The sequence below is a fragment of the Conger conger genome, chromosome 2 (genome assembly GCF_963514075.1).
Source record: "Conger conger chromosome 2, fConCon1.1, whole genome shotgun sequence".
Classification (NCBI taxonomy): domain Eukaryota; kingdom Metazoa; phylum Chordata; class Actinopteri; order Anguilliformes; family Congridae; genus Conger; species Conger conger.
In genome coordinates this window covers 50745180-50761714 of record NC_083761.1, presented here as the reverse complement: position 1 = coordinate 50761714, position 16535 = coordinate 50745180, and the positions used below count along the sequence as shown (strand labels likewise).

Here is a 16535-nt window from a genome sequence, read left to right as displayed (position 1 = left end):
CACAGGATGGAACACTTGAGACAGACTGACTTGGGTCAGTTTTGAATAATAGCACAAATGATAATTAATTAAAAGCAAGATATGCAGTTACATATTCAGGATGTCCAACAACATATTTGCTGTACTGAATTGCTGTACTGAACTGAACAATGAGACCTTCCACTTTTTAAAGAAATTACCTTTGAATAATATCACAAAGGGAATGTGAGCAATTGGCCATGCCTGTTGTGTCTTACCAGATTGAGTGACTGTGACAGAAGTCGAGTGCTGAGATGATCTGTCTGAAGAACTTTCTGGCCTCTTTGGGTGTCAGCCTCCCTTTCTTCACCAGGTAGTCAAACAGCTCCCCTCCAGATACATGCTCTAAGACCAGGTACCTGAGGGGAGAAAAAGTCACAACAGTCATAACAGCTTAATTCATGAATACATCCCTGTTCTCAGAAGCCCAGAGAAAACATGTGAACAAGACCCATGCAGAGATAATTTAGACAGAGGGTACTGGTACAGTATGTATGCAGGTATCAGTGTTAACTACACAGTAATGAGAAAAATGGCAGTCAGGACAATGTGAATGCCATTGAGAACACACTGACAACATACTTACAGGTATTTGTTATTCTCGTATACATCATGCAGTTTCAGCACATGCGGATGTTCTATTAGCTTCAGAATAGCAATCTCCCTTTCCACCTAAAAAGAAACATAGGGATTAAAGAGAGGGAGAGAGGGAAACGAAGAGAAAATTAGACAACAGCAAAAGGCAAAGAAATTCAGGAATACCATTGCACAACAGATTATTGTACCTTGATTTGCAGTACAGTGCAGCTAGTATTCCTTCCATGCTTCTGCAGCCGTTTCTCCTTAACACTGACACTACTGCACTGCAACCGTTTCTCCTTAACACCGACACTACTGCACTGCAAGCATTTCTCCTTAACACCGACACTACTGCCCTGCACTGCATCATCTCATTTACTTGCAGTTACTTCACACATTCTGTAACTCATAAAGCTGAGTCTTTCACTGCAACAGTTGAAGACAAACACTTGTGCAGAGTCACAGCTGCAGTTTATCACTTGGGAATCAAAGCCAAGAACCTGAGCTCCAGTGTTCTGACCACTATCTACTCACTGCATCCATCTGCTGTATGTGATTCCACAACATGACAGTGATCATCTGTGCTCAAAGGGCTTCTGTCGCCACTGATACGATATCAACACTCCTGCTACTACAATTCTTTCCTGCCTGTGTTGCTGCCAGATAGATTCTGCGGCCAGTGATTATTGCCAAACAAATGTATTTAAAGGGTGACCAAATGCTATAAGCAAGTATCTAGTGATATGGCAACAATAAATTGGAATAAACTGCTACAGTCAAGGCCACCGTCACGGGGGCGTGGGCAACCGGCAATTCTGTCCCAGGTCCTGGGCCTGGGGGGGGCCCAGGGAGGGGGCAAACACCAAGGTTTGTCCCGGGCCCTGAGAATCTTGATGACGGCCCTGGCTCCAGTCAATCCAGACCAAACCAATTAATATCTTCTATAAAATGAAATGTTACCTTGACATTTGCAGACAACTTCTCTCAACAGTGACATGGTGACAATATCACCAAGTGTAATAATAACACTGTATGACAAACAAATTCTGAAGACACCAGTGTTGCACATCATCTGCAGAAAACATACTTATGCATAAGGTGAGACAGGAAAAAACTAAACTGATCCACAAACTATTTTATTACATACCAATAACATTATACTCATTTGTGTTCTTATTTCCCTTTCCCATATCTTTTACCAAGAGGGATTTTATGAAATTGTACATGGTCTTGCCCTCTCATTTAGCAGCAGAATACCATGGCAGTCAATCTCTGTATGATAAAGTGTATAATACTAAATATATTTTAAAACCCTCTTACCTTCATTAGCACAGACTCGGATAGCTTCTCTCTGTTGACTATTTTGATAGCTACCTTCTGTCCTGTGATACAGTGAACTCCAAGCTTAACCAAACCTAGTTGAAAGGCAAGAAGTAATAAAGGGAGATAAATAATAAGTGTTGAAAGAGCATGTTGCAGAAAGCCTTCAGGTTCCCTAAATAGGCTGTGTTCCATCACACAACAAACAGGAAAAGTTTCCAATTTAAGTTCCACATTTATTTCAATTACATTTTATACCTGTGCTGATTGTCAAACATTAAAGTCACAAGTCTCCCCGAGAGTGATTGGTTCACCAGAGATAATGATTTACCTTTGGCAAGCCACACTACCAAAGAATCCACAGTGACCAGTCTGACAAAATATAAGCATAGTGCCTTCATATCCATCAATGACAAAACAAGACTAGCCTACTGTCTGAATACAACCGTCTACTTGAATTCATGTCAGCTTCCAAAACTGGACAAAGACAAAACTTCCTAGAATTGTTCAAAATCTCAATTTGAATTGGCCTATTTATAATCAAATACACATGCTATATAAAATAAATGCCCAGTTCGCAGTGATAAACTTAATAATATATAGCCAACTACCAATAAAGGGCAAAAAACACAAATGCACATATACACACAATTATTAGTTACAATGATTAGCCATCAACAACGTAGAAAATGATTTATTCACACAGTACACCCACAGAGAGACACAGCATATGTGTGCATGCAACTTGAATGTTATAAAATATGTGGGCCTACTATTAAATCACATTATTACATTCATATCTTCATATCATTCATAAACGCTACCGAAATAACAAGTGCATCAGTGCTTCATCAATGTTCAATATAGGTAGCTATCCAATATATTCTAGACATAAAATGTCCGATATAAATATAAGACTGCTTTCATATAATTTCCTTTGCAGTGTTTCCGGTTAAATTCACTTTAATACAATAACTTACGTATTAAAAACAACCACTTCTTACCTGTTTGTCCTTTCCCCAGTGTTTTCTCCAGCCGGTAAGGCCCAACATATTGAGCCGACTGACTCCCTGATAATTCCTTACTGGACATACTGTACGTGCACGGTTAATAGGCTAGTAAATAATTGTAACTCAACTACAGAATTTTCAAAAGGAATTTATAACTATCCGTCTTGTACGCGAAACGGTAACGTAAAGACATTACAAATCAAAGACAATAATAATCTACAGTGAGATGCGGAGAATGGGTTGTAGTAGGCTAGTAGGCTACTCTTCAATTTTGTGGCCTACCCTTCACTTTTCATATGCAATATTGAAATTATAACATGTATTCCCAAAAAATGTTTGGTCTTATTAGGCGTACTGTCTGCGATGTTATATCATACTTCGATTGGTGAGAATGCAAAAGCAGTAGGCAAATAATTCTGGTGATTAAATGAATGAAGGGGCAATGAAAGGGAGGAGGAAGGGAACGGGTAGAGGTAGAGGGTGGAGGTAGCCTATAGGCTAAACGTTTTCAAATAAATTTGTGATATAGGCCTACAGAACACAATTCAAGTATATTTTATGCCAAGTCCGAGGATATAAAAAATCATTATTGTTAATATAGGCATATTAGAATCTCGAATTATTAATAGCCTGTAGCCTCCGCTCACAACCGCGTCGGTGTGTCGTGCACCAGCCTCGGAATTTCAGATAGGCTATCAGTTTTGCTTAAAATAAGAAATCATCACCGTAGGCTACTTAAAACGCAGTTTCAGTCTATATATATATCTTCCAGCCTCCCTCCCTTCCCATCACCTCGTTTCCCACTCCCTCTGTAGCCTATCTCACGGTTTACACCAGCTCATTATTTTTAATCTGCATCGAATCAACAACCGTTTAAAGACACTATTCAATATCGTGCAAACGATACACGTTATATCGTTTTACAGGTCAGGATCCTGGATCCTGGCTACCTTCCCTTTTATTATGAAAAACTACCCTTAGTCAACTATGCTCTATGTCGCTGTCTCTGCTCACGACAAGTCTTTGTCAATATTTAACCCTTATACACTTCCTTTCTGGTGTACAGAACCGTATTTCTTCAACTAGGCCCAGGTCAATTGGTTTTGTGGAGGAAAAACGCGTTTCTAGTAAAACAAGCATCTTTAGCGTAGTACTCTCCCCCTCCCTTTCTCGCTTGTTCCCTCTCTCCCTCCCTTCTCCGTCTGTGTGCATATCACAGCATCTTCTCTCTCTCTTTCCCCGTATCCTCGTTTGCCGGTCCAGGTTTCATTCATTCAGCGTTATCCTTGTAAAAGGCAGCATATAGACTATTACTTGCGCTTTTCTGGAAAATCGTTCTGTTTGTATTGAGGCCCTTGAAAACGAGGACCTTCTGCCTTTCAGTATCTCTTCTTCCCGTAATCGGTCTTTTCTCGCTCCTCTTCCTTCTCTTCATCCGATACGGGCAACATCAGCATCCGGGTCCCACTCCCTCTCCATCCCTGTCCCCTCCCTCCCTCATTTTCTTCAAATACGTCTGACTTTACATATACTCATCAGTCTAATGCTATCCACTTTTTTTGGTTTTCAAACATAAGCAATGCCTAATTTCAATAATAATTCAGATTAAATGAAATGAAACACCATTAGGCATATACATGTAGGCTATGTGGCATTTTATTTGCTTAAAACGTTCAAAACAGGCATAAAGGTCTAGGGGTTTACAGGGGTTTTAACACTCATGTAGGTTACCATTTCCTCTTTCTGGTTATTCAAAAAAAAAACATATTATTCCATTTGTATCTCTGTTTATCTTATATTACTCAATATTGTTTTCTCATGAACATATTTAAGAAGAACATCACACGCCCATGGGTTACAAATATTTTCTTCATGTAGGCTTATGCATAATAATGCAAGGAGTCTTCACTTCATAAAAAACATAAATGGACTGAGTGTCTGAATATTATATAGTCTATTGCAATTGAGCATTTGAGAAGGTACACTACTGTTCCAAAGTTTGGGGTCGCCTTGTCTTTTTCAGCTTTTTCAGATTTTATATTTTATTTTCTCTGTGTGTAATCAAGTAATTAATACGTGACCAAAGCACAGATTCGGAGCTTTTATTATAGGGATTTTGTCTACATTTTGGTTTCACAATGTAGTAATTACAGCACTTTTCATATGTAGTCCCCCATTTCAATGTTTGAGACAAATCAACATCATTAGAGTCTGGATATCTATTCTAGGTTGTCCTACAAGTGTTACCAAAACTGAATGGATCTCAATGGGAATTGGGGGTGGGACTATATTCAGCTGTAAATTATGTTGATACAGTATGGAACACATTTGTTGGCTAAATGGCTTAAAGTCATCAAGGGTCCAAGGTATCAAATGAGCCTCAAACCATCATGCTGCTGCCAGATATGCAGTAAATACAACAAGAATTGCTTCTCCTGACAAATTTACCTGTTGAACTCATTTTTGGGTTGTGCAACAGTAATCTAAATGAATGGCTGAAATGAAACAAAATGAAAGTTTAGGAGAGACCTTGTCAAAGTCCTTACTTGGACCCAATAGAAATGCTGTGGCAGGACCGGAAACAAGCAGTTAATCTCTATTGGGTTCAAGCCAGGACTTTTAATAGTCATGATCACTGACCTTAGCTGAGGCTAGAGGCCTGTAGTTATTTGGATGTTCTTCTGGGATCTTTTGTGACTTCCATGTTGCTCCACCCTTGGAAACATTTTGGCAGGCCGGCCACTTTTGGAAAGATGCACCACTGTTCCAAGTGTTTTTCATTTGGAGATAAGGGCTCCCACTGTGGTTTGGTGGAGTCCCAGAGCCTTAGAAATGGCTTTGTAACCCTTTCTAGACTGAAATACACTCAGTGACCACTTTATTAGGTAGACCTGTACACCAGCTCATTAAAGCAAATATCTAATCAGCCAATCATGTGGCAGCAACTCATGATGGTAGAATTATATGTTCTATCTGCATTTTGAATAGTTTTGAAATATTGAGCTTCAAAGCTTTCACATCCCAAGACAGCAAAACTGAAATGCAGGGCAGTCCATCAAATGACAGACACCCTAAAAGAAATCAAATTGGCATATAAACAACATATTTATGACAAACAATACATTTTTGTCAGAAAAGTCAGTTAGAACCTTATAATTCTAAGGTCTTGAAGTCTGCATGAAGGCATGCAGTCATGGTCAAGAGGTTCAGTTGTTGTTTACACCAGACATCAAAATGGTGAAGTGTGATCTAAGTGACTTTGACCGTGGAATGATAGTTGGTGCAAGACATAGTGGTTCTCAGACGCTGCTGACTTTCACACACAACAGTCTCTAGAGCTGCAGTACTCAACTCCACATCCTGCGGGCCGTAGTGTCTGCAGGCATTTGCTTCAACCGTGCATTACACCACCTGATTTCACTTATTATTTTACCTGCTTGGTTCTGATAATAAGCAAATTAGTGAAATCAGTTGGGGTAGCACACAATTGAAGCAAAAGCCTGCAGACACTGCGGCCCAAAGAACGTGGAGTTGAGTAGCACTGCTCTAGAGTTTAGAGAGCATGGTGCGCAAAACAAAACATCTAGTGAGCAGCAGTTCTGTGAGTGAAAATGAGAGGTCAGAGGTGAATGGTCAGACTGGTTCAAGACGTCAGGAAGGTGACAGTAACTCAAATAACCACACATTACAACAGAGTATGCAGAAGAGCATCTCTGAAAATAGAACATGTCAAACCTTGAAGTGGATGAAACTGTGCAGAGACTACTTCATTTTAATGGTAAGGTTCATTATGAGTGAGGTTTAGATTCGACAGGGCTGGCTGCTATCCAAAGTTGATAATTAGATTCAGTTGATTGCAATCAATCAGCCAAATTATCAATTAACTATCAATTAAATTTAGTTAATTGTCTGAGTAACTAAGGAGGCAATTGCGTTTTCACATGGGTGATATGCGTGTTTGATAACTGTTTTATTAAAGGTACAATAGGTAAGATCTTTGTGTTAAAACATTGTTACAAGACCATTGTAAATCCCTTCCTTTCATTGAAAAAGCCTCACTAACATGTTGACTCACCCTCTGCCTGCGTTTATAGTCCTTAAAATTCGGATTTCAAAATATACAGTTGACGGCCTGACACTCTGTATAACTGTACAATAATTCAAGCGCATTGGTTGAAAATGGCGTTTCAACGTCAGCGTGTTTACAGGGAAGGGGGAGGGATAAACAATGTTGTGGTTTGAAGGAGTTCGTTTCTACTATTCCTCTCTTGACCATTAGAAGTCTGAAATTACCTATTGTACCATTAAGTAAATTAAATTATTTTTTTAAATGTGTGTTCACTCAGTTTCCCTTTTTCATCGTCATTTTGTTCAAAGATTTGAAACCATTCAGTGTGACAAACATGCAGTAATATTAGGAAATCATGATGGCACAAATACTTTTTCATGGCCCTTTACAAGTAACCGAACAATAAGAAGTACTTATTACACATTTCCTTGTGCCACAGTGTTTTAGGATTAGATGCTTGTTGGGTCTGGTTAAATTGGCCCTTCATTATATATTTTTCTTCATTTTTACATTTTTTTGTACTCATAAATATAATGACAATATATATAACATTATCAATAAAGTTAATTAATTAGTTTATATAAATAATTAAAATTATTATCCAGATTATTATACGGATCATTGGGTAATTTCTGACCAAATACATGACATGCAGTTCCTTATGTGAACACCAGGAGGCCGTTTTGTATCCATTTCTGTACTTTTATAGTAGATTTAATTTGCCCAACCCAACATTTTCAGCCCTGGTACAAGCAGTTCTACATTGGCTTTTGTGATTTTCAATTTACATTGTAATTTTGTTTCAGTGAACAGCTATCAAAGACCAGGAAGGCTGCAGTGTCTGCAGATTTTTGTGATTTTTTTACAATCAGCATCCAAATGAGGCCTCGAGATTCTTTAACGTATAAATTACTTTCATTAATCTAAATCTAATAAATGATGTTGAATATTTTTTTCAGTTAATTGAATAGTTGCATTTAATCAGTTACCCTGACTGTAGTGTATTGAACAGTCCCCGTTAATAGCAGATTTTATTACAAATGCACACATTTCTTACCATACATTCCTCTTGAAGGTTTCAGAGCAGAGTGTTGGCATTGCCAAACAGAACAACATTCAGTCACACATAATCAAACCAGATTAACGAGAAGCAGTAGGAACAAAAAGAAGTGGCAACATGCGCCCTGGACTAAGGAAGAGGAACGCGCCTCTGAAAGAGTTTGTCAGTCTTGGCAGCTACAGTACAGTTTGAAGTGCAGTTGGAAAACAAATCTTTGTTACCTTTCTACTTTTGTGATTTCATCCATCACAGAAGTCAAACCAACTGAATGTTAATCAGATCCCTCACATCATGTTCCTGGTCGCCTTATGAGAAGTCGCCCAGATAGATCCCTGCTCCCTCTTACATTATCCTGTCATGAGAAACTAAGAAAACTAAAAATCCTCCCCAGAAACCTTCCATTAGGGGAGCTTCATGTCCCCCTGTAACAAGTTCTGCAAGGTTAGAACTGACAAGCAGTGACTATCTGATAGTGTGAGATTATGTGGCACTTTCAGGACAGAGAAAGACCAGATTTTGCCACATAGATTTCAGCAAAAAATGTGGCAATGGGAGAACTCTGCTGAATTCACATCCTAAAATAATTTCCCCAGATTAAGGGCTAAACTTTCATATACAATAATTTTAGCTGAATTTATCAGCATTCAACCCAGGGATCCTAGTAGGAAGATCAATTAAATTTTTAACCAGGGGTCGGAGGTTCCCATCGCCTTTTTGCCTTCTCCAAACACCTTTTCACACTTACCAGTGCAAACCGGATACTCAAGGATAAATGAAATCTCAGATCATTTAACTCCTACTCCTGTTCCCCTGAAGTCATGAAACATCTTAGATCAGGGATGCACAAGGGCTAATCCATTTCAGGATTTTGTACCATCTAAAAGATTTTACTGCGCTCAAGTACAGGAGCGAACCAGCATAGTTATTAAGCTGTGAGTAAACTTAAACTAAGGTAATTGGTTGGAACAAAAACAGCTTGCAGACTAACACCCCAGGATTGGAGTTGTGCATCCTTGTCTTAGATGGAATAGACTAGGAACACTGACGTGCTGTTTGTATACAGCAAATATTGGTCAAAACTTTTCAAAACAAACACGTCCAGTGATGTCACTGTATATGTTTGGCTTGAATCTCCGTCCAGTGTTACCCAGATGGTAACGGGCGCTCAAACTCCATTCATGAAAACAGAGACTGGTTTATGGGCACAGCCACCTGTCCAGGCGATCACATGACACTCCAACGAAAATACAGTAACTTAGTATACAGATATCACAGAACCTACCTTGGCTAGCCTGAGCGATATGAGGACAGCTCTGACTTCTCATTATGGCACGGTTCCACTGCAACCATCAACGTCAGCAATTGCCATCAGCCATCATTTTAACATTCTACCAGCTCAATTGCAGCCATCGCTATCATCAATAAATCTGACAGCCTACTGTTGTGTTTTGCTAGTTCACTTTACATTGGATGTCAACATCTATGATGTTTTCACTCATTAGATTAAGCAACGATGCTCTGGTTCAATTGTAACCAGTTAATTTAGCTAGCTAGCTAGCTAGCTCCAGTCTCTCATAATTCTTATTCTAGCCAGCTAAATTACAGACTGTGATGACATAGCCGACATGAATAGCCGACCATTTTATAATTTGTATGGCGTTAAATGAGAAAAAACAAGCAGAGCAAAATAGATTTGGGAATGAATGCGTCAACCATTGAGAAATGAACCTCAGCAATTCTCTAACTTTGACGCTGCCATTGGCTACAGTGGAGATGCTGTCATTAATTACAATAGATTAATGGATTCATTTCAAAAAGCTTCTCAAAATATTGGCTGTGGATACTTCTTCCAATTAATTATGCTATTTCTGCAGAAGAAGTTGGTGAGTACTGCAGGATGTAGCAAGGGTTCGATCAAAGTTATTATTGGCAGTGATGCAAACAATGCATACAACTGTAAGGTTGTATTTCTTCGTCGAAAAGCTTGTGATTTAACTCAGCGAAGTCAGAGCTGTCCGTCATATTGCTCAGGCTAGCCAAGGTAGGTTCCGTGATATTTTTATGTTAACCTTGCCGTATTTTCTGGGAGTGTCATGTGATCGCCTGGATGGGTGGACGGCCATAAACCAGTCTGCGTTCAAGGGTTTGAGCGCCCGTTACCTTCTGGGAAACATAGGCTGGAGATTCAAACCAAACACGTCCAGTGACGTCACTGGACATGTTTGTTTTGAGAGGTTTTGCTGCATATTTAGGAAACAGCTACACTGACGGTGATTTAAAAAATATCTACACACATAATTTAAGCTTTTAATGCAAATAAGCTCAACTGAAACAAAACATGACAGTGCTCCTTTAAGGCAGGGGTGAGCTAAATGGCTATATACACCAACATTGGTTCACTTATAGATGATATCACAGTAATACATTTCAAATAAGAACACATATTTCACAACCCTGGCCACTTTCAGTCCGCCCTGCATAGTATAGTATAGAGTATAGAGTATAGTCCAACAACAGTGCAGAATACTACACATTCATTAATGTTTACCAACGCTATTGTACTTTTGCTATATAGTGACATAGAAATGTTGGTGCCTAAATAATAACTCAAGTCCATTACAACTGTATAAACTTTATTTTTATTATAATATGTATATGTCTCAAGACAATTTACATTTAAAACCTATGGGGTTGTCTGTCAGGGCATAACAACCAGAGTAATCAGCTACAAAAAGAAAGGAAGACTGAATTTCAGGATTCTGGGGCTATTTATGTAGCTCCTACGGTTACCCTTTGTCCCATCTCCCAATCCCAAAGATGATTTAGTCCAACGTAATGTGCAGAAGGGAATGCTGGGAAAGCAGAGGACTCAGTGCAATGGACCTTAGAGAGAGAGAGGGAAAAATGTGATTAATACACACATACTGAAGAGGGCATAAACTGCTACACCCAATACATTATATTACATAACATTATTGGCATTTGGCAGACGCTCTTATCCAGAGTGGCATACAACAAGTGCAAATTGTATACCCATAACCCATAACAATACAATGTTCCTAAATAGAACACATTGACAGCTGAATGTATCCCTCCATCTTCCAAAATGTATAATAATTGTAAACTACAGTTAATCACTTTGGTAAAACATACACTTTATTAGGTAGACCTATACATCAGCTTGTTAATGCAAATATTAAATCGGCCAATTATGTAGCAGCAACTAAATGCATAAAAGCATGCAGATGTGGTCACGAGGTTCCGCTGCTTTTCAGATCAAATGTCAGAATGGGGAAGAAATTTGAGCCAAGTGACTTTGATCGTGGAATGATTGTTGGTACCACACAGGGTGGTTTGAGTATCTCAGAAACTGCTGATCTGATTTTCACACACAACAGTCTATAGAGTTTGCAGAGAATTGTGCGAAAAACAAAAAAATAACCGGTGAGCAGCAGTTCTATGGGCTAAAACGCATTGTTGAGGAGAAGGGCCATACTGGTGAAAGCTGACCGGAAGGTGACAGAAATGCAAATAACCACACGTTACAACAGTGGTGTGCAGAAGAGCATCAAACCTCAAAGTGGATACAGGTTACAGCAGCAAAAGACCAATAAGTCTAAAAAAATAAGTCTTAGAAATGCCTAATAAAGTGCTCATTGAGTGTATGTTCTCTATGCAAACTGAGTGGAAAGAATATGGGTGAATGTTATGGAAGCAGATCAAAATGTGAACTGCGCATTAGAGGCTGCATTTCATTTTCCCCAATGTACACTCACATTTTTCAGGTGTTGGGCCGTCCTCCTCATGACTTTTCAGCTGCAGTCTTCAAACAAGCCTGGAAAGCTTCCATGAGCTCTTTGCATCCTTCCTCTCCCTTCTCTTTCACACTAAGAAATGGAAAGATATGGACACCCAGAGCTGTTAAAGAGTTAAGGACGATTCGTATTAACATCAGGTCATGCAGCACACTGACAGCCGACACAACAGCAGTAGGGGAGGCGGGAGAGATGCAGATTATTCCAGGCACTTTGTACCAAAAATACAGAGGCAGCCACTGACACAACACATTAGAGTGATGGAGCGCAAGACCATACAAGCGGGGGAGGGGGGAGAGTGGGGAGGGGGGGGTGTAGCCACAGGCTAATACACAGACAGTGTGTGTGACTTAGCAAAACAAGGGTAACAGAGGGAATGGAGGGAAGGGTAGAATAGCCAAATGTTCCACCCAGGTACTCCGCCCGTTGAATAATTAATCTGCCTGTCTCTGGTCACTGAATGCACACATCTCCTCCTGTCCTATCTGGGGGCAGCCTGTAGCTTAGTGGCTACGGTATGCGATTGGAACCCGGAAGGCTGGTGGTTTCCTGATGCAGCCACAATAAGATCCATGCAGCTGTTGCCCCCTCCCCCCTGCATTGCTCCAGGGGGGATTGTCCCCTGCTTAGTCAAATCAACTGTAAATCACTTTGGATAAAGGCGGCAGCTTAATAACAAATTATTATTATTGGAGCACTCATGATCTAACCCCAAAGCTGTCCCATTCTGAATAATGAGGGTTATACATTTCTCATACAACATGAATGGAGAGGAGGGGCACATATGACCAAAGTAGACCTGACACTGCACCAGGGCATTCCAGTTAACAACACAGGAAGTGTACACGCTTCACATTTCAACCCTGTTACTGTGAAGGAGTGAGCCCACAGTAGGCTGGAAATTCAACTGAGCAGGTACCCATCCCAAACTGCATTGGTTAAATTAAAAGGACACACAATAATAGAATAGAATAGACAAACTATGCTGTGGCATGCCCAAGGCATTTCAAAACCACTGTTAAAGCGACACTTTTTGTAGTTGCTTTGCAGATGCACAATTTAAAAAAATGAAATGTGACAAAAACAAATGTGTTCAAATAGTTAAACACCATACAAAAATAGAATACAGTATCACTGAATATGGGATTGGACATTTTCACTGGTTCAAAATGGCTAAAAAGACCACTGAGGCACCCGAGAAATATGAGATTATTGAGAAGCCTACTACTGTCATCATGGCAAACGAACGGCATAGATATTCAGAGAATCCTACACAAAAATACGTAGATCTGTAAGGCCCCCTTTACAGCCATTACAAACCGGAACCTCACAATTTCCATGACCAAATGAATAAGCACATATGCAAGTCTCTACTATATCAAAGAAAGTCTGAACAGTCATGTGCAAATTAGCCTCAGTATATTGGCTAAGTTCGTATGCAACATGATCCTGTGCCTGGAACAGGTCAAGCCCTCTGATAGGTTACATGCTTAAAGTCTATTTTTACAAAAAGCTATAAATACATAAATGATATCCATTACTTGAACTTCCCATCTGAAACATGCTTAACAGTGTGCTTCTGACACTTTTTACACTCAGATACCCACATATATCAGAGTAACACACTAATTAGTTAATGTACTTCATTGAGTTACACAAAACTACCCTGCACTGCACATGCATCCAAACTTCACCGCCACCCCCAGCCCCACCCTCCAAAACACGTACGTGTCCTGAACATTTCTTCATTATCTTCTGCACACCATTCCTTCATTATCTTCTGTTCCACCATTGAGCCACATGTACTCATGTTATTTTTTTTATCAGGCATTCACAGGCAGTGCAGTGCTCATGTCCAAACCTATGGCCAGCCTCGGGGCTGTTTCCATGCATTAGGACTCATCATTCTGTTCTTTTGAAAATCTACAGTATGGGACATGGGATCAACAATGTGGAAATGTCTGGATGAAGTGATCTCAGTTTCACATGAGCAGGTTACCAAATCAGACAATGAATAGCACACTTTTGATTTTGTCTCATGGTTGACCGTTCTCTCAATCTCTCTCTTTCTGCAAAATCCAGCTAAATACTATGTAAGTCTGACAAATAATCTGCCGTACATTTTTTAATCCTGGAGGGGGTGGGGCAGACAGAACATTACATTACATTAGAATACCAAGCAGAAGGATAGGTCGTGCAGAGCGAGGCTATGACACAAATTCTCCCCATCTAATCAACCATGTCCAAGACCATTGTATTTAATCATAACCTCAGAAACCCTACAACCACTGGTCTTTCCCCACCCCCAACTCAGTGTCCTTCTCTGCCCTTGACGGGGCAGTATACATACATATGTCTGACAATCGTTTTCTCCTTAAATTTCCAAATGATTCAGTAGTCAGCTTCCAAGCTCCTGCTCCACCATTTTAACACAGCATTTCGTACAGCAATATCAGATTATATAACCACATAATTTTTTTTTTGCATCAATGGTCAAATGGCAGACCAGTTGTTGGAACCGCATCTGCAAATGGTCACCTTGTTCGATAACCCCTCATCCGTAAGTGAAAATTGGACAACTTTGGTTCCATTTTAGGACAGACAGTGATGTCAGTGCCACTCGATTGCCCCGAACAATGGAGATCTTGCTTACCATTTATCTAGGTCCGCTTTGATGGCTTGACAGGGAGCAGGTACAGGAGTCTCAGCTTGAACAGCAGCTAAATTCTCAGAATCTGACATATTTGTTGCGTTCTGTGTGCCTTGGTGAGCTTGTGTGTGCGTGCAAGAAGTAAAGAGAAAAAGAGAGCGAGAGAGACAGAGAGTGAAAGAGCAAGGGAGAGAGAGAGAGCGAGAGAGCAAGAGAGAGAGAGCAAGAGAGAGAGAGCAAGAGAGCAACAGAATGTTGTGCACTTGTCAGGAAGCAAAGAATGTGAGAGTGGTGTCATAGGGTTCCGTGCAGACAGCAAGCATGTGCACATGCGGACCCATTTTCACACAAAAAGCAACTCGGCAGTTTAGAAATTATTTGGATACCAAATACCAGAAAAATACAGCACTTCAGCTTTCACAAAGTTTGAGGGGACCTTATAAAAGTTTACCTACTTCTTTTCTAGTTAGAGCTCTTGTGCCTCCTGAAGGGCTGAGCATTAGGCAGTCTGAATGCCCAGGACAGGAGGTCTTACCAGTAGAAAAGTCTCATCGTGAAATGTAAAGGGGAGGTTTGTTATTATGAAATCAAAGTGAAATAGGTTCCTATTATTCTGAGAAGCAGTCACAATTATTTAATAATTTCAAAAGAAAATTATTTTTAATTTTTTGTGTACTGTAAGTGTGCAGTCTGTATTTGGACAGAGATGAAGTTTCTGTTGTTTTGGCCCGGTACTCCAGCAAATTGGCTATGAAATTAAATGAAAATGATATTATGACAGTACAGACTTCTTTAATTTGACGGTATTACCATCCATATTGGGTGAGCTGTGTAGGAATTACAGCCCTGTTTATATAAAGCCCCACCCACATAATGTCCGGGTGCCATAGCATTTTAGATAAATGGCTTCACAGGTGTTTCTGATTAGTCTGGTGTGTTCCATGCTTCCTTGGTGTAGGTCTAAGAAAGCTTTCAGTATCTAGTCTTGATTCTCAGCGTTTGATTGTCTTTGGAGTCTGTTACTGGTGTTTGAAGGAAGCCATTCACTCTATGAGGCTACTTACACAAAATATACATTATTATGCATTAATATACATTAATGTTTGCATTGGTTGAATTCATAGCACACGGGCAGCCCAGTGGCATCAAGAGCCAGTTACAATCTCACACAAGGTTCTGATAACAAAATGTTATGTGAGCATGAGTGCTCTATGAATGCATGCAAAACCTTACTCTAAACTCCCCTCGGATGTTTATATCAAATTCATGTCAAATGTTCTGGATGGCAAAGCCAAATTAAAAGTTACCCGCAACCTACCCCTTGTGCCAGTACAATAACAGGGTATGTTGTGCTGGCTGGTCAGTGTATGTTAAGCACCTACTCTTTTGGCACAATTTCCACTGTCCCACGCCATTTCACAAATGTGACCACTTTCATACTGGGATAAAAACCTTTTCTTGAATTATTGAATAATTAACATTCTTTGCTGTAAGACTGGATCACACTAGATAGAACAGGATAGACTATTTCAATAAGTAATATTTAACAGTCTTTGTGTGCATATGTTGAAAGACTTTGCCCCTGTGGAGCCCGTATGTAACCTGAACTCTGAAGCCCCTTCCCCAGGTAATGTTTAACATGTGTGTCCCACATCTCACGGCATCATCTCCTACAATCATGTGTGAGTAAAAACATGATTCACAAGAATGATTAGTACATTTTGTACATGCAACAAGTATGTTGCAAAATGAATGCAGTACCCTTTCTGTCATGTTCATATATATACAATAAAACAGAGATTGAATGATAAAAGAAAAATACACTGAATGAGGGTCTGAACTGACAGATTCACAACAGCAATCCTAACTCAGGAACACTCACTGTTATGAGAAGAGCTTACTGTTGAAACAAATAACTATGAACCAAAACCAAAGGTTATGGGTAACTTCTTCAGAGGATACAACAATAACTAAAAACAGTGGGATACTTGAAAGGCACATGGAATGGTATGGG

The 16535-nt window shown here is 39.8% G+C and overlaps 1 protein-coding gene and 1 long non-coding RNA gene across 2 annotated transcripts in view; both read right to left on the bottom strand.

Moving 5' to 3' along the window:
- LOC133122003 (serine/threonine-protein kinase BRSK1-like) overlaps positions 1 to 3059 on the bottom strand; it is a 34076-nt gene extending 31017 nt beyond the window's left edge. Inside the window, exons 1-4 of the mRNA XM_061231640.1 lie at positions 2922 to 3059; positions 1918 to 2012; positions 605 to 690; positions 237 to 377 (exon numbers count right to left, since the gene is read on the bottom strand). Coding sequence (XP_061087624.1) covers positions 237 to 377; positions 605 to 690; positions 1918 to 2012; positions 2922 to 3009 — 410 coding nt within the window. The 5' untranslated portion in view covers positions 3010 to 3059. The remainder of the gene's footprint in view (positions 1 to 236; positions 378 to 604; positions 691 to 1917; positions 2013 to 2921) is intronic.
- Positions 3060 to 10672: 7613 nt separating this feature from the next.
- Positions 10673 to 14749, bottom strand: LOC133113669 (uncharacterized). Its single transcript, XR_009705509.1, has 3 exons — positions 14525 to 14749; positions 11833 to 11943; positions 10673 to 10939 (listed from the first exon to the last, which is right to left on the bottom strand). It is a non-coding gene; the product is annotated as an uncharacterized LOC133113669 (long non-coding RNA).
- Positions 14750 to 16535: the final 1786 nt, after the last annotated feature.